Raw genomic sequence first — 16,168 nt, forward strand, 5'->3', positions numbered from 1 at the left:
AGGGGGACAGGAGATTGCACTGCTGAGCTTAGAGAGCCATCGCCAAAGAGTAAAACCCACCCTCCCGGCCCCGGTCTTGGGGCTACTCACCTGTTGCTGAGAGTTTAATAACGTCTCAAGGTACTTAGTGACGTGGTTTCTGAAGTCCTTGGATTTCTCTTTCTGCAAGAGATGGCCATAAGCTGAATGAACCACTGAAACCCTCTGGCTTTTGGGGGGGGGGCAGGGGGGGAAGGAGAAGCCATCAGGATTTTCCTGTTCCTCCTGGGGCCCCAGAGAGACCAGTGCAGGGGCCTGAAACTCCGAGGATGAAGCTCATCTCTGGCCCCAGCCTGATGGCTCAGAGGATTGTCGCCCACCCACCTTCATTTTAACGGGGACACTTCTCTGCGCAGAAGCCCCCTCTCTGCCAAAAGACATCAGTGATGCCCCAATTCATACACGTTCAGATTTACAAATATTGCCAACTGCTGTACTGGGAGTGCGGTCAGGAGCCCAAGAGGCCCTTGGCTAGCCCAGGCTGGTGTTTCCAGCTAAGGCACATCAAGGCCAACTGGCTGGAGGGCTGCATGCCGAGGGCTGGGCCAAACGTACCTCAAACCGTATCACTTCCTTGCGGATGACAGCAGAAATCCGCTCAAAGTCCCTTTCGTACTGTGTCACACGAGACTCCCACTGTGGAGAGAGGAAGCGTGCTGTTTCCAGAGGAGGGAAGGGGAGGGGAGGAAGCTCTTGCTGTCCTCTCCAAGCAGTTTTGTAGCCACGACTGTTGATGTGAGAGGCACTGCTGGAGCAAAGCCCGGCATTTCTGGTCCTCCCTGCTTGCTGCAAGCTCAGCAAGGAAGCCACAGGAGGTGGGACCATGAGCAGCAACTCCTGCAGCATCTGTGGCTTCCCACAGGGCTTGCTCAAGGCTGGCTTGTCCCTTGAGGCAAGCTTGGCAATAGATACCCCTCCCTTCAGCTCAGACCCTTCTCAAAAGGTTCCCTTCTTACTGCTCAGCAGCTGAGTACTGAGGGAAGGAGTCGAGCAGAGACGCCAGTGCTCCTCACTCCCTACCTCTGAGATCTCCTCCTTGGCCTGCTGCAGCTTGTCAGGTTTGTTGGCCCAGAGCAGCCTGGCCTCCATTTCCCTCTTCTTCTGCAGCATGGTCTGGGCATCCTGCCACCGCTGCCAGGTCTTCATGCGCTGGTCAAAGGCTCCCTGAAAGGAAGGAGCAGAGACTGAGTGCTGCTCTGCCACCACACCAGCAGCAGCTGCAAGGAGCTCTGCTGACAGCGACAACCTTCAGCACAGGGGACACCTGCTAACAGCAGAGCTGCTTCAGGTGAGCTCCTGGACCCCTCTTAGGGGCTGCTCTAAGGAGCCCAGGTTCAACATCCACCATCTCACACTTCAGGGGCAGCTCTGGGGCTCCCTCCATGCGGGGCTGGTAGTGCAGGGGTTGCCCACCTGCTCTAGGGTTTGGCAGGAGAGAAAAGCTCCAGCCATGCTCACGGTTCAGCACGAGCCCGGACAGGCCCGAGGCCACCCACTGAACTGGCAGCAGCCCAGGCACAGCATCCAGCTCAGCCCCAAGCTCAGCGCCAGCCCACTTCAGTCCTGCTGTCCAGAGCAGCCAGGGCAAGGAGCTGCCATTGCTCGGCCCACACAGATCTCCAGCAGCAGCTCGCAGGCCTCTGCCAGGAGGCCAGATGATTTTAGCAGGCCTGCAAATCGCCAGCCCAAGCAAGGAAGCTTTCTTTAGGCTTCTGAACACATCCAAAGCAGACTGTGGGGAAGAGCCAGAAAAGCAGAAAGTGGTGTCTGATAGCCTGGTCAGAAGGACAGAGCAGGCCAGAGACAAGGCCCCCTACCACAACATCCCAGAGAAATCCTATTAATCTTGGTCCTGCTCTGGAGCACCCACCGCACCTCCCAGTACAGACTGGCAGACCAGAAAGCCTTTTGACTACTCACTAGGCTGCATTCTGGCCTCTAGCCTCCAGAAATGACTGCTCAGAGGCGGGACATTTGGGGCACGAATGAGTCAGCCTGCCAGATTTGCACCTCACTTGGGACTTGCTTCTTTGGGCCTCCAGCAAGGAGGCACAAGGCAGGCTGCAAGGCCTCGAAGACTCAAGCCCTTCCCCAGTAGGTGCTTGACAGATCTATTTGCAGCACACAGATCACAGGTTATCAGCTCACAGCCTCCGCAGTGGCCGCAGCCTTCACCTGCAGGTCATGAACTTGCTCTACATCCCCCCTGGAGAACAGAAGAGCAGCCAAGCCTCACCTACCCTGATTTTCCAATCTAACCACTCCAACATGTGCACCTCTGGACAAGCAGCAAGCTTGCCCTCTGCCTGGAGAAGTCAGAGGCAATGCCACGCCCTGTGCTTGAATTTAGGTGGCCAGCCGCTTCCTGGCACACCTAAGCCTAAAATTGGTACTAGGACCAGTAGCCTAGAGCTTGCCCCAAAGGTGTGCTTACCCTTACAACTGAGAGAAGGCGGATGTAGTCTCCCAGGAGCTCGGCCAGGAGGAAGAAGTCATTGTTAGCCTGTTCCTGGTGCAGCTGTTCAATCTTCTCTTCCACCTCAGCCAGCTGGGACAGCGCCCGGGACAGGGCCGTGTTGTCCTCTGAGCTCCCCAGCATGGCCAGACTCTTTGCAAACTGGGCTGTGTTCAATGCTAGCTCTAGTGAACAGAATGAGAGTCAACCGAGGGGCCTCACTACACCGGGCGCTCTGCAAGTCAAGCCCCAGCCTAGAGTTTGGCCCAAAGAGCTGCTTTTCCATAGCCCCAGGAGACATCAGCTGGAAAAGCCAGCACTGTCTCGGCCCGAGCTGGCAGCTTCTGCAGCACGGTGGGAGAAGGGCTAGGCAACTCCAGCCAGGGAGAAGGGAAACAGCGTAGTGAGAGGACAGGCACAGCTTTGCAGAAGTCAGCCAAAACATGCAGGGGAAGAAAACCACCCCTGCTCCCTGCCAGAGGGCAGCTCAGAATTGGTAATAAGATAGCTCTGCTGAGGTTTGCTATGGCAGCCTTCGTCCAGCAGGACGCTGGGTCACTTCAACCATCATCCTACGCTTGTAGGGCCGGACAGAAGAGGTGGGATTACTATTTTTACTTCTGTCTTCCATGATGAAGAGACTGAGTCCTTTACAGTAAGGAAGCAGGGTCACATCTTCTCAGAAGTGCCTCCCAGGACACCTGGTGACCTCCAGGCACCGCACAAGCCTTAACTGCTACAGGTCAAGCTACAGAGCAAGCGGTACTGAGCTCGTTACCTTTCCTGTGGTTCACTAGAGTTTCCACGACAGCATGCAACTTCCGTAGCCGCTGGTCCTCACACTCCACCTCCTGCAGCTTCTCCTCGAACCACTGAAATGGGTAAACCCAGAGCTGATTCCCATAGGCAGCATCGCTGTTGGGTTGCAGAGCTTTCCTTGCATCTCGCACCCAAAGCTTGAGATGGGGACAGCACACAGCTCCAGAGCGAGGACAGCCCAGAGGTGTCCTCATACTTACAATGTCTGATTCGTTCATCTTGATGGTCATTTTACTGACAGCATCTGTAGCTTTGTTGAACATCTTCAGTATTCCTGCTCCACTCAGGGTCTGGGTGCCTACTGCTCTTGGTAGCTATAAAGAAACAGAAAAGTTTGCTTTGCCAGAAGATAAAAGCACCACAGTGGCATCATTCTCCCTTGTGGGTCCCTTGACAGGCAGGTTTCTTTGCACACAGCAACCCACACACCACAGCTATGGCAAAGGATTGGCCAGACAGTGCCTGAGCAGTGGCATAGCCTGTACAGTACTGCCATTAATGGGATGGAGTGATTTTCAAACAAATAAGGAGTTCCTAAACCTTACATTGAATCTGGAGCCCACTGTTCTGCTTGGCCAAGGTAGGAGAGATCTGTAAGAAGCAGCCACACTACCTGAATCACTGAACCGAGGGCTGCCCAAGCTGCCACAGGTCACACAGGCATGCAGAAGTGCTTCGAGCATCTCTCCAAAAGCCAGCAGTAGTTCAACACTGCTGGTGGACACTAGAGCAGAGCAGTGTTTTGATGCTGGGAAATACTCTACACCTGCCACAACTATTTTCCAGACAGAGCTGCATCTGCTCAGCAGCAAAGTGAGGTGTTTCCATGATGCCTGCTCCTACCTCAGAGCCCTGCAGCACAGCATTAGTGCTGGAATCACTCAGGCTAGAGTTTCCCCAGGGTTCAGCCTCTCAAGAATGACTTCTCCACATCAGGTGTGCGGTTGGGCACAGTCACACTCTCCTTGGAGGAGCAGGGACCTCATCAGCCACATGTTCAGTACAGAGCCAGCTCTCCCTTAACATCTGAGCATCAGATCAAGCCAGCTTGGGACCTCCCTAACCTCCAAACAGCAGGCTACACCCCTGTCACGGATTTTGGAGAACAAAGGCTACCTGTGCTCTCAATGTGTGCCCCCAGCACGATGTATGCAAGCTAGGACAGAGCTCTTTAGGAGTGTACAGTGCTTAGACAAGCACTGACAGAGAAGAAAGAGTTCTGCTGTATTGAGATTGCGTGGCAAGGTTTTGGTAGAAGGTGGGCTAGAGGGGTGACTCCCGAGAGAGGCTGCTAGAAGCTTCCCCCATATCCAAGAATGACAATGCCATCTGGCTCCAAGACAGACCCACTGCTGGCCAAGGCTGAGCCCATCAGCGACAGTGGTAGCACCTCTGTGATAACATATTTAAGGTGGCGAAAAAAGTCACTGCAGAACAGCAATGGCAGCTGGAGAGAGGAGTGAGAATATGTGAGAGAAAAACTGCAGACACCAAGGTCAGTGAAGAAGTTCGTGGAGGATTGTCTCCTGTGGGAGGGACCCCACACTGGAGTGTGAGGAGTCCTCCCGCTGCGGAGGAGGGAGCAGCAGAAACAAGGGGCAGTGGACTGAGCACAGACCCCATCCCCTGACCACTGCGCTGCTGGAAGGGGTGGAGGGAGATAAATCAGGAGCAAAGCTGAGCCCAGGAAGAAGGGAGGGGAGGGGTGGGAGAGATGTTTTAAGATTTAATTTTATTTTCTTATTACCCTTCTCTGATTTGATTCACAATAAATCAAATTAATTTTCCTTAAGTTGAGTCTGTTTTGCCCGTGACAGTAATTGCTGAGTGACCTCCTCCCTTGTCCTCATCCCGAGCCACAAACCTTTGGTTGTATTTTCTCTCTCCCTTGTCCAGCTGAGGAGGGGAGTGACAGAGCAGCTTTAGTGGGCACCTGGCATCCAGCCAGTGTCAACCCACCACAGCTGTTCTCATCATTCGTTAAGAGCTCTTACAGGGTCCTGCTGCTTCGCACTGAGCTCTGAAGCACCACGCCTCACTAATTGCTCATGTAGTTTCCTTCTGCGCTTCCGAAGTACTTGTAGCTACTTTACTGCACACTACTGACCTCCTCCTTTTCCAGGAACTCCCTGACGTCTGGGTCCTGCAGCATTGTTGGATGGCTGACCACTCTCCGTAGGTACCTGCAGAGAGGAACACAACAGGGGTTACTTTGGTTGTAGCAAATCTGGGTCCATCACAGCAAGCTGCAACACACTTGTTATTTGCTCTGAAATGGCAGTTCAGTAGCTGGAAGTCAGGCCCAACAAGCTGTTGTCATTCACACACCAAGAGTCCTACCTCCCTGTGGACTTCAGCGAGACTGACCTGCAAGACCAGACCTGCCAGACCTTTAATACTTGCTATAGCAATAAAGTTAGTTGATTTGCCAAGTGATCAAGATCCAGCTTTACATCTTCTAGAACGACACCTGAACATATCTTTCAGGGGACGAGGCTGGAGGGGATCAGCATCCCCGTGCTAACCGCAAGTCACCACAGGCAGCAGAGCAAAGGCCACTTGTGGCTCTCTAGTCAGGGTGCAAGTCAGACAGATCGAGTTGCTTCTCACCTGATCTGGACTGTTTGTACAAGTACCTAACATCATATTTTTGGGCTCCTGAGACAGCTCAGTTTTCTCCCTGCCTTGTCAGTGGAGTTTAGACAGATTTGGACAAAACACCAGCAGAGGTTTTTGAAGCAGAAGATTGTATTACAGAGTCAAAGCAACTCCCTGCAGTTGCAATTCAGCAGCCTCCAGGTTTGCTGCAGACCTAGAAGCAGACTGCTTTTCTCATGAGAGTGCAGCCAGTCTGACCTTTCAAAGGTCCCTTGCTTGGTTCAGGCACGAGGGGATAGCTGTTGGGGTCTGTACCTCTCTAGAGCAGCCCGTCTTTTTTCTAGGAACTCTGCAGAGGAGGAGTCTTCTTTCCCAACTTTCACTTTGGTCATTCCTAGCACAGAAGGAAGATGTAATTAATGAGCTGCTTCAAACTCAACACACAGGGCAGTGTGGTTTGTGACAATGTACAGACTATCAGGGTGACAGCAGAGGAGAGGCGTTTTACAACAGGAATTAGACCTTTCATCAACGAGAACTACTTGGAAATTTAAAATCTGCTTATACCTAACATCTAGAAGAAGTTGACATCCAGAAAAGAGGCAAAGCAATGCCAGGCAGGACTAGAAGGGTTATACAGGTTCCTCAAGTGACCAGCAATTCAGTGACAGCACAGAGGACGAGGTTTTACTCTATATCAAGCAGATGTGGAGGCATCTGCGAACTCAAACAAGGCTTTAGACCCAGAGCTTCAAGTACAGAACTAGAGTTTTGCCTATGTCACAGAACTCAGATAATTTTCCACGCCTGCTTCCCACGGCTGCTCTGCAGTTTCCCTCTCAGCTTTGAGACTGCAGGCAGGCCTGGTCCTTTGGGCACAAAGCTCGCCGGCACAAGGACCAGCTCTAGCGCTCTGCACCTCCACCACTCACCTATGAGACTCTTCTCAGGCGGTGGAGGAACGATGAACCCATTTTGGGCATGCTTCTCCGACAACTTCTCATAGAGACCCAGAAAGTCACTGAACCTCCTTTTCACTGAAAACTGCTTGCTCCTGAACATTGGCATGCTCGTCTGGGGGAAGAGACGAGACTCAGATCAGACTCACCTAGGGAAGCTTGCCCCTGCATGCACAGCCTTGCTAGCTCTACCTGCTGTCACTTCTGGGGATGAAGTAGGACAGCTTGAGCTCTGCAAGATACGAGGAATTAATAGAGCAAGTTTCAGCCTAGGTTTTCAGCAACTTACCTCCTAACAGTTCTCCTTGGACCGAGCAGCAGTACTGATACCACTAAACAACAGAGCAGCTGGCACTGCAGCTGCAGGCTGCTTGGTAAGCCCTGCCTGCTGCCTAATCCCATCATCCCTGCTCCACACAGGAACAGGAACCGTTGTCATGTCACACTTAAGACTACAGGGGCTGCCAGTGGCTTTTGACTGTGTTTGCAGAGTGGAGGCTAACAAGATCCCTAGTCCCCTTCACACTATCAGGTTCAGTCCACAAGATGCCTGTAGTCCAGCAGCCGCTGTGCAGACAGCTAGGAACAACTTTTTGCAGAGCTCAAAGCAGCACCCCAAAGCTCCCAAGCAGGGCAGCAGCTGCAGAAGGCTCATTTTCTTGCTCTTTTCTAGCCCAGGAGGGCAGGTTCTGACATGACATTAGCTATAGCAGCAGCTCTTCAGTGAGAGCCAAGTTCAGATCAGCTTAATTTAATACGACTATCGGCACAAAATCTCTACCAACAGCCCCAGTGTCTAAGGCTCTCCCTAACAGATGACATTCCTGCTGCTCACTCCAACACTGAGCATCAGTATCAGCCAGGACTGCAAAGAGGTAACTGGAAAAAAAAGACAGTCTCCTTTCAAATAGATTCAAAACCTATTTCTCAGCTAGGCTCATCCTTTGATCTGTAGGGGTGAGCTATAACTCCTGAATCCATGTAACAAGGCATTCAGACTTCCTGTCTATTTAGGGCACTGCTGGCTTGGCTGAGAGCAGACAGTGCAGCTGCCTTCAAGCACAGAAAAATAATGGCACCTCCCTCTCAGGAGCAACAAGTCAGACATACCTGTGTTGACACTTTGTAGGCTACATATGCATTCATGCCATCCCCTAGGGAAAGAGAAACAAGGCATCAGTATCACAAGATTAGCACTTTCCACTATCACCTGAATGCAAAGCACAAGGCTCTGGCAATCTCCTGGCCTTTGCCTGCCTCAGTGGTTCTGATCTTTGGCCTGATGAAGCCCCAAATCTTCAGGCAGAACCACAGGCATCAGCTCACTGTGGGACCCTGGATTCCTGCCCACTAGGCATTTCCCCAACCTGACTGCTTAGCCCTCCTTTTCCTTCCTATGGCAGCCAACACTGACAATCAGGCACTTGTTACACCGACAGCGTTTGGGCTGACTCCACGCATCTGCTCAGCACGCAACAATTCGGTGGCTGTACAGCACATGAAGCAGTCTATTCAGAGGATGCAAGTCAGACAGCCCCTGGCTGCCTGTGGTTGGATTTTGAAACATCACAGGCAGTTTTCTCCAGCTAATACAGAAATCCCCTTGTTTACCTGGTAGTTCAACTGAAGGGCATCCTCAGAGGTCTGATACTATCCCTAATATACCTTCAATTTACAAGTCAGTGCACCTCCCATCTCCAGAGCTCACAAGCCATGAAGCAAGAACAAGTTGCCACTCATGAGGCTGCTCTGCTGGCTGGGATCAGATGTTACCGTGGGTTCTCTGCCCCTCAGGACCGCCACATAGCTGGCCAAGTTCCTCTGAACCCCACTTTCATCAGAGAGAAACCCTCTTGCTTCTCGGTTTGAAGCCAGAGTGGCTTCCCTGGCAAGCACAGCTGCTAGAGAAAGGTGCCAGAGCATGGAACACTCAGTTTTAGGTTAAGGCAGTTTTACCTCCCCCTTGCCAACCTACACAGCACAGGGCTCACTGGCGGTCAAGTCAAGTTGGTCACCACAGTTCCAGACACCAAGCTCCACTACCACAAGCACCACATTTCCCCCTCCCAAAACACTCACTCCTTGCTGCCTGCCTTTGAAGTCCCTGACCTGCCAGAACCTGCTTCTGCCTCACTCATTTGGGACCTAGGCATTTTGCTTTGTGTAGCTTCATTTCTTCAAGACGTTGGAAGAAGTCTTGGAGAAGTTACTCCAGGATCAAGTTTGTGCTTGCAGAGACAGCTCGAAAGCTGGGGCTGTGGCACGAAGGTGACAGCTGCATTCAGTCCTACTGCCAATCTTAGCTTGTCTAACTGTGTTTCACCGTGCAGCAGGACAGGACTTTTAACTCACCAACTTTCTCTGGGTCACTCACTCCTACAGTCAGCTCAAATTTGTCCTCCTGTTCCTCCTCTTCCAGCTGTTTGGAGGAAGCACACAAGGACACCAAGTTAAAACTAGAAAGCCAGGCTTCAAACCACCCCAAACTGTGAAGTCCCATACACTGCGCTGAGCTCGTCACACTGCCAGGGCATCTTTGGCACCTCAGTCTGGCCAAGGCCATTCTATAAAGCCCTCGAGCTTCTCATTTGTGTCCAGGCTACATGTCCCATGGATCCCAAACTGGATTTGTCCTTACTACACTGCTATCTGCTCAGACTGCTCAGCCCCGAGGTGAAACTCTGCTGAGTCCAGCCTCAGCTCTGCACAAGATAGTTCTCTTTGGGCTCTTTTACATCATAACTTCAGTTCTCATCCAAAACAGCGTAAGATACCGAACCTATGCAGAAGGTAAGTTGTACTGTGTAGGCACACAGAGATGAGAGCCAGGACAGCAACAGGCAGACTCAGTCTGAACAGGTCTTATCATACCTTGCTTTGCTAGAGGCCAGTGGGCAGCTGTACCAGCAGTACTGCCTCTGACAGACCACAGAGGCTTCAGGTTTGCTTAGCAAGCATTGCAGTGCCTTGTTAGCGGAACGCTGTTAAAGGACTGGGAAAATGGCCTTTGGTATATGAACCTGAAGGTGACAGCTTATCAGTTCACTGATCAGCTCAGGATCCTGGCCTAGTTCTGCATTGCTCCTTCACTTAAGCCAGTCCGAAGACAGACTGAGACACTACTCCTGACAGCACTATAGAGTCCATGCTCATGAGCTCAGGGGTGCTTGGGGCAGGAAAAGAGCACTTCCCTTGTGTCCAAAATAAACTTGTCTCTCTACAGGAGAAAACCCAGATTTAGGCCAAGTACCACCTGATTAACTGGTCCTGGCAACCAGACTACAAGTTTCACTTAAGGACCTTGTGCTCTCATGTCACCTGGGAGACTGTTTCCTTTAAAAACATGGACAAAAGCAGCTACACCACTTGCCCCGTCTGTGACAATACAGCGTTCCAGAGCTCCGAGTCAAGAGCTCAGATGCTCAGGACCAGATCAGCTGCTTGCTACTTCAGCTTTGGGAGCAGTCTGCACCACAACACAAGCAAGAATTCCATCATGCTGATCTGAACCCCATTTCAGTGGTATCAGTCCCAGACTGATGGCCTGAGATACAAGCCGGGCATCCAACATGGCAATTACATTAATTGCATAATTTAAGATGCATGTTCACAACTAAGTAAACAGACAGGTTGCTGCCAATTACAGTCTGAAACCAGCAGGGCAAGTTGGAAAGCTCAGAGCAATTCTCACCTCCTCGTAGCTCTTTGGAGGGTTTCTAGAAGAGCTTGCAGCTACTTCTAACGAGGGGGCAGGATTGGATGCTTTGGACAGTTCCTTCTTCTGGCTGTTTTGCGTGCTGTCTAGAGACAACTCTACAGTAGCATCTGTCAAGAGAAGTTTGTAAGGGTCAGCCTCTCTACTTTGGGTTTCCAGAAAGGTAATTTCAATATTCTCAGAGAAGTTGATAGGCTCTAGGGAGAAAAAAAAAAATCCACAGGGATGACACCTATAAGCACTGTGAATAGCATGACTCAATGCATCTTCACTGCAGTAAGAGCATTTGATCAATCCTGCTGGAGAACATTAAGTTAATCCAATGAACTTCTTGTTCTAGAAGGAGCCAGGCATCACCTTCTTGTTGTATGCCAGAGGAGCTGCACTCTAGAACAGCTAAAGCCAAGATGGACAAAGCACATAGGATGGCCTAGAAAGCAGGCTCCTTCCCCGTACACTTCTCCACTCAGAGGAAGTAAAAACTTTCATCTGTTAGCAGGTGTCTCCAGAATTGACTCTCAGGTGCCTCTACCAGAGGTGTCCCGCCAGACCTGAGCTGGGGAAGGCCTAAGCCTCCTCATTTTCCTCTGCTGAGGGGTGTTATCTTTCCTGTTCCTTGGGAACAGCCACATCTCTACTAGAGATGCTTCCTCCACCTGCATGGAGGGAGAAAGTAGAGAGCAGAAGTCTTTTAACTCTGAGAAGACACTCACCACCTTACAGTTTAAGGCAACAAAACTAAAGCAAACCCCATTTTAATCCTCTTCAGGTTCCAAACAGTTAATCCTGCTGTATCATCATGCTACTCTGACCTTCCCAAAAACACCACCAGAGCTTAGTGCTTTCAGAGCAGGCTGGAACACAAGTTTGAGATAACGGCCTGCGATAGTCCAGAAATACCCATGACCTGCACGTCATGCTTAAAACCAGATCACTCCAGGCTTAGAGTTCAGAAAGCCCCAGCAAACACCCAGCAGATACAGACCCACCTGCAAATAAGTCCTGATCATCTTCCTCTACACGAACCCCATTCTCTTTGGAGGTGCTGCTCACAGGGAGAAGAGATTCCCTTTTCACTGCTGTGGGCTTGCTCTGTAAAAGAATTAAAGACACATAAATAAAAGGTCATTTACACTGAGGGATGAAGGCTGGACAACCAAACAGCTCACCTTCCCAATTGCTGCTACACAGGGTCACTACTGTGTGAGCAGAGTGGCCGGAGGACAGCACAGACTGCTTCCCTTGCACCCACCCCTGAGCATTATGACCTCTGCCAGCAAGGCTGTACTGTGGCATCTGAGCCGTTAAGGACACCAAGTATCATGTGAAACTTCAGAGACAGTTTGGACCCCAATTTTTAGGAGAACGAGAGCAGCTCTCAGGTCACTGGGACATGCCAGCCCACTGGCCAGTCATCACAGCCCCAGTCCTTCTACCACAGGTGTCGGGAGCAGTAGGCAGTCAAGTACACGCAAGAGCTCCCGTTTACAACACCCGTAACACACCCAGCCATGCCATTTCCAGGTAGTGACTTGCACACCAGCACTAACACCACCTCAAGGTAGGTGGGCAGCACTAGAGAGCCTCCTGCACTTAACCATGGTGAGCTGAGCACACTGCCGACAGGGGATCCCTTGGGAGAGCCAAACTGTCACTGCCGGCGGCAGAGACCTGCGGCGATTTGCTTGCCTGAAGGTAAGATGCCAGGGTCCACGGGAGCCTTGTCAGCAGCTTAACTTGTGCTAGTAGTTCAACCGCTACCACAAGCCAAACTGCCCTTCCCCAGACGGCTGGTTAGGGCCTGCATGAAGGCAGCCAGGTCGTGCTTCAACGCAGCAGCTCACTTTCAAGTGGTGCCAGAGGAGCTCACGGACTCCACTGCCCCAGCACTGCTGGGAGCTGGCTTCATGGAGCCGCACCATCCCCTCCTACAACACTGCCGCCAGCAGAGACAAGGCTGTCACAGCTGGACTAAAGCCAGCCATGGCTCTCCGTGTTTTGCAAAGTGATGCTGGCAAAGACTCGCACACCATGCTTTGTGACCCAAAGCTCATGCTCACTATGTACAGCTTAGCTGGGACAAGCCAGTCCCGAGCCCCAGGGCCAGGACTCACAACACAGCCCCTTGGGCACGCAGCTTCACTGGAGGGGACCGTCCTGGCTACTGGGGGCAGGCTGGGGGACAAGGTGAAAGCCTAATCGAGAGCTTGTATGCCAACCAGTCTACCACTCCACAAGACAAAACTATTTCTGCATTTCTGCTGCGAGCAAGTGCTACAGACGCTGGTATCATGAATCCTCCTTCATTTTGCAGGCAGACAAGCAAGTACAAATCATTCCAAGGAAGAACTGGACAGCAAATACTATTCTTTAACGTCTTAGTGGAGAACAGAACAGGTCTTTGACAACCATTAAATGGAGCACTACTAACAGTGATTCCGAACCAATAGGCTCCTTATTACTTTCTTCAGCAAGGAAACATCATCGGTTCGCACTGCTCCTGAAGGAGCACAGGCAGCAGTGCCAATGCAGATCCTCTTTGAGGTAGGCTCAAGTCTTTGGGTATGTAAAACACCAGTGCCATTTGAGCCCTCCCATTTTTAGGATGTTTTCCTGGAGGAGAAAGCTGGGACTGCTCCCAGCTTGGATCACAACAGTTATAGGCACGAGCTAGTGAGGTATTTGCTAGTGATGGAGGGTGGGGAGTGGAAACACCCATGCCCAACACCACACCCAGATCCACCACAGGGTCCTTCAGACTGGTGGCCAAGCCAACAGGAGTGCTACCACCACAGGGACTTCATCCAGCCGGTGGCCAAGCCAACAAGAGGGCGACCACCACCAGCAACCTTTGTTAGGGACATTTGTAGCATGTCTCATTCAGATCCGCTGCTTCTGCAGGAGCTCTTCAAGCTGGTAAATAAACCCCACTCTAGATGGATAAGGCAAGGTGGGCTCTGAAGCTTCCCTAAGGAGTCTCCCAGCCCCCAAACGCAGAAAAGGGCTATGTGCTTTTCTACTGTGACCAGTTCTCATTCTGCCTTAAATTTAGTTTCTAAGACTATGAAAGTATCACGTCATGTTCCTACTTCTCCATCTGCTACTGCAGAACAGCCACGGCCTCTTTTAGATCAGCCCATGACACAACACCCGCCATCTCAGAGGCCTGATTTAGCACACCCCAACCATCACGTGTGCACGCAGAGGCTGCCTAAGTCCCCCAGCAAAAGCCTGACACTTACTACAGGAAAGCAGGCCTCATGTCAAAAGAGCTGGCCCTTGAGGACAGTCCTAGAGAGGACTGTGGTCACACAGGGATCCAAACTTCACCAATTGATGAGGTCCAGCTCCAGTTATATTTGTGTCTGATCCAAACACTTATTGCTGGCTACTGTATGATGGCCAAGTGCTGTTAAGCCACCTGAACGTCAGCAGCTGGGTAGATTTGCCTCACCAGCCCGACTCCCCTGCTTCACAGAAAGTGTTTTGCTAATGCTCAAGGGCAGACAGACAAGCAAAGCCACCGGGTCGCAAAGAAGAGACAAGCATTAGTTATAACAGTTGGTTCAACAACACTAAGCACCTGATAAGCTGCTTTAGCTTAACAGACTGCAGTTTTGGCGAAGGGTCGCTTTATTTGCATGAAAGCTCGTGGCAGTTGGCACTTGTCTGTTTTCATAAGCTGACCCTACCACAAAGCAACAAGCCACCTACTATGTCTTCTGTTTCTTCAACAAAGAAAGGTCCCAAGAAGTTCAAAAGCATCACCATACCCTGGTGCCAGCCAGAGGTACCAGCATCTTCTTGCAAGACGAGGGTTGCACTTTCCCATGTTATTTTCAAAACATATGACCTTGCTGTTCTGTTTTGCCCAGACCAATACAAGAGTTTCATCCTCACAAGCTCACACAGGGCAGAATCTACCCACATCTCCCCAGATCTGCCTTGTTCCCCACTGCTAAACCACCAGCAAAAGCCATGCTGAGCAAGGATGGCTCAAGGACATCAGGGCAGCACCAGGCCAGGAGCTCCACCAGAAGTGGGGCAGAGAAAGGCAGAGACAACTCCAGCTTTGTGCCAGTGTCAGGAGAAGCTTGGCCAGGCCAGCTCTGTTCCCAGCAGCAGGTGGGTTCACATGTTTGCGGCCATGGTCATCTGCTTGAGGCCTGCCTGAGCACAGCAATGTTTTCATCAGGGCTAGGAAACTGCAGACAGGTGAAAGTTTCTGAAGAGCTTTCTGCCAGAAACACCAGCTCCTCCTGCCCGCAGGGCAGGAGCAGGCAGGCTGGAAAAAGCCTGGGTGAGGCAGGCAAAGGCCACGGTGTCAGCCCTCGCAGGGTACAACATGACCAGCCTCAGCTCACAGAGCTTAGGAAATCAGCCCTAGTACCTGCAGCATTCAAGCAACCAGATTGCGGGAGAAGCCAGCCTCTGTGAACTCTAGCAGAGATCCTCGCTCGGTGCAGACACCAAGCCCAAGAACTTGGAGTCAGTGACTGACTGGGGAGGGATTCAGCTTAGGAAAACACCATGCAGTCAGTGTTTTAACTCCCCTCCTGTCTGCTGGTCACTGTCTGGAACAAACACCAGCACAGCTGGCCAAAGCTGGCATGAGTTAATGCCAACAGCCTTTAGCAACCAGGGATTCATGCACAGAACACTATTAGAAACAAGAAAAGGAGATTAAACCCTTCACCATTTACACCTCCTCCACCTTCAGCAGGGAATTTATGCAGCAACACAGTGACCTGGTTTGCTGAACAAGTATCATCAAACCTTCCTAGACCATTCTGCAGCCAACTGTGCCAGTACAAGGTAAGGGAGGTCACCAAGGCATTGGTGAGCCTCCACACCATGAGCGGGAGACATCAGGTGCCTCCTGTCATCTCACCCTGCTGCAGAGAGAGGTTCATCCCCCAGTACCAACTGAAGGCAGCAACCACCATGTCAGCCACACTAGGACCCTCTGGATGGTGACAGGACGAGAGCTGATGCTGGGAGAAGGAAGATGCAGCTTTTCCCTGTGAAGGCTCACAAGCTGCGCAGCAAAGACGCTGAGCTGTGGCTGCCACCAGGTTTTAAACCAGTGACACAACTGTGAGTGACCCTGCTGTAGGAAGGTGCCAAGCAGCAGGCAGTTGCCCCCACCGCTGTGCCCAAGTCACGCAGGGACATCTTCACACTGACAGGTCCTTTGAGATGCTTGGGTTCTGCAAGAATTGACAGGTTATAACCCCGGGGAAAGAGAGTGGCCTGGCACAAGCCGTTTCACAATCCCGCAGCCAAGGGAGCCGCCTGCTCCCCGGGGACCTGCTCCCTGACCCCTGGGCACCCACCTGCCCCCCACGGCACCCCTTTGCAGACACCCAAGTCGTTTAAAGGGCTCTCGGGGAGGGAGGGGATGCCGGGCTCCCTACAGGAGCAAGAGCCCAGAAGCATCACACGCACTTCTCTTTATTTTGGAGATTTCTCTTTCCTTATAACCAAACCCAGAGAATGCCACACCGCTGCCTGCGGGCACCGGGCCGCCCCTCAGCGACAAGCCCACCTGCAGGCACCGCCGGGCCCGGCCCCGCAGCCCTC

At 51.8% G+C, this 16,168-nt stretch overlaps 1 protein-coding gene across 1 annotated transcript in view; it reads right to left on the reverse strand.

Moving 5' to 3' along the window:
* SNX1 (sorting nexin 1) overlaps positions 1-12,507 on the reverse strand; it is a 16,131-nt gene extending 3,624 nt beyond the window's left edge. Inside the window, exons 1-14 of the mRNA XM_026855981.1 lie at positions 12,430-12,507; positions 11,575-11,677; positions 10,562-10,695; positions 9,223-9,289; positions 7,981-8,024; positions 6,844-6,985; positions 6,227-6,305; positions 5,421-5,496; positions 3,514-3,627; positions 3,273-3,366; positions 2,474-2,679; positions 1,060-1,203; positions 595-675; positions 61-162 (exon numbers count right to left, since the gene is read on the reverse strand). Coding sequence (XP_026711782.1) covers positions 61-162; positions 595-675; positions 1,060-1,203; positions 2,474-2,679; positions 3,273-3,366; positions 3,514-3,627; positions 5,421-5,496; positions 6,227-6,305; positions 6,844-6,985; positions 7,981-8,024; positions 9,223-9,289; positions 10,562-10,695; positions 11,575-11,677; positions 12,430-12,507 — 1,464 coding nt within the window. The remainder of the gene's footprint in view (positions 1-60; positions 163-594; positions 676-1,059; positions 1,204-2,473; positions 2,680-3,272; positions 3,367-3,513; positions 3,628-5,420; positions 5,497-6,226; positions 6,306-6,843; positions 6,986-7,980; positions 8,025-9,222; positions 9,290-10,561; positions 10,696-11,574; positions 11,678-12,429) is intronic.
* Between the last annotated feature and the right edge of the window lie 3,661 nt (positions 12,508-16,168).

This window comes from Athene cunicularia (assembly GCF_003259725.1).
Source record: "Athene cunicularia isolate RWA chromosome 10 unlocalized genomic scaffold, athCun1 chr10_part1, whole genome shotgun sequence".
Classification (NCBI taxonomy): domain Eukaryota; kingdom Metazoa; phylum Chordata; class Aves; order Strigiformes; family Strigidae; genus Athene; species Athene cunicularia.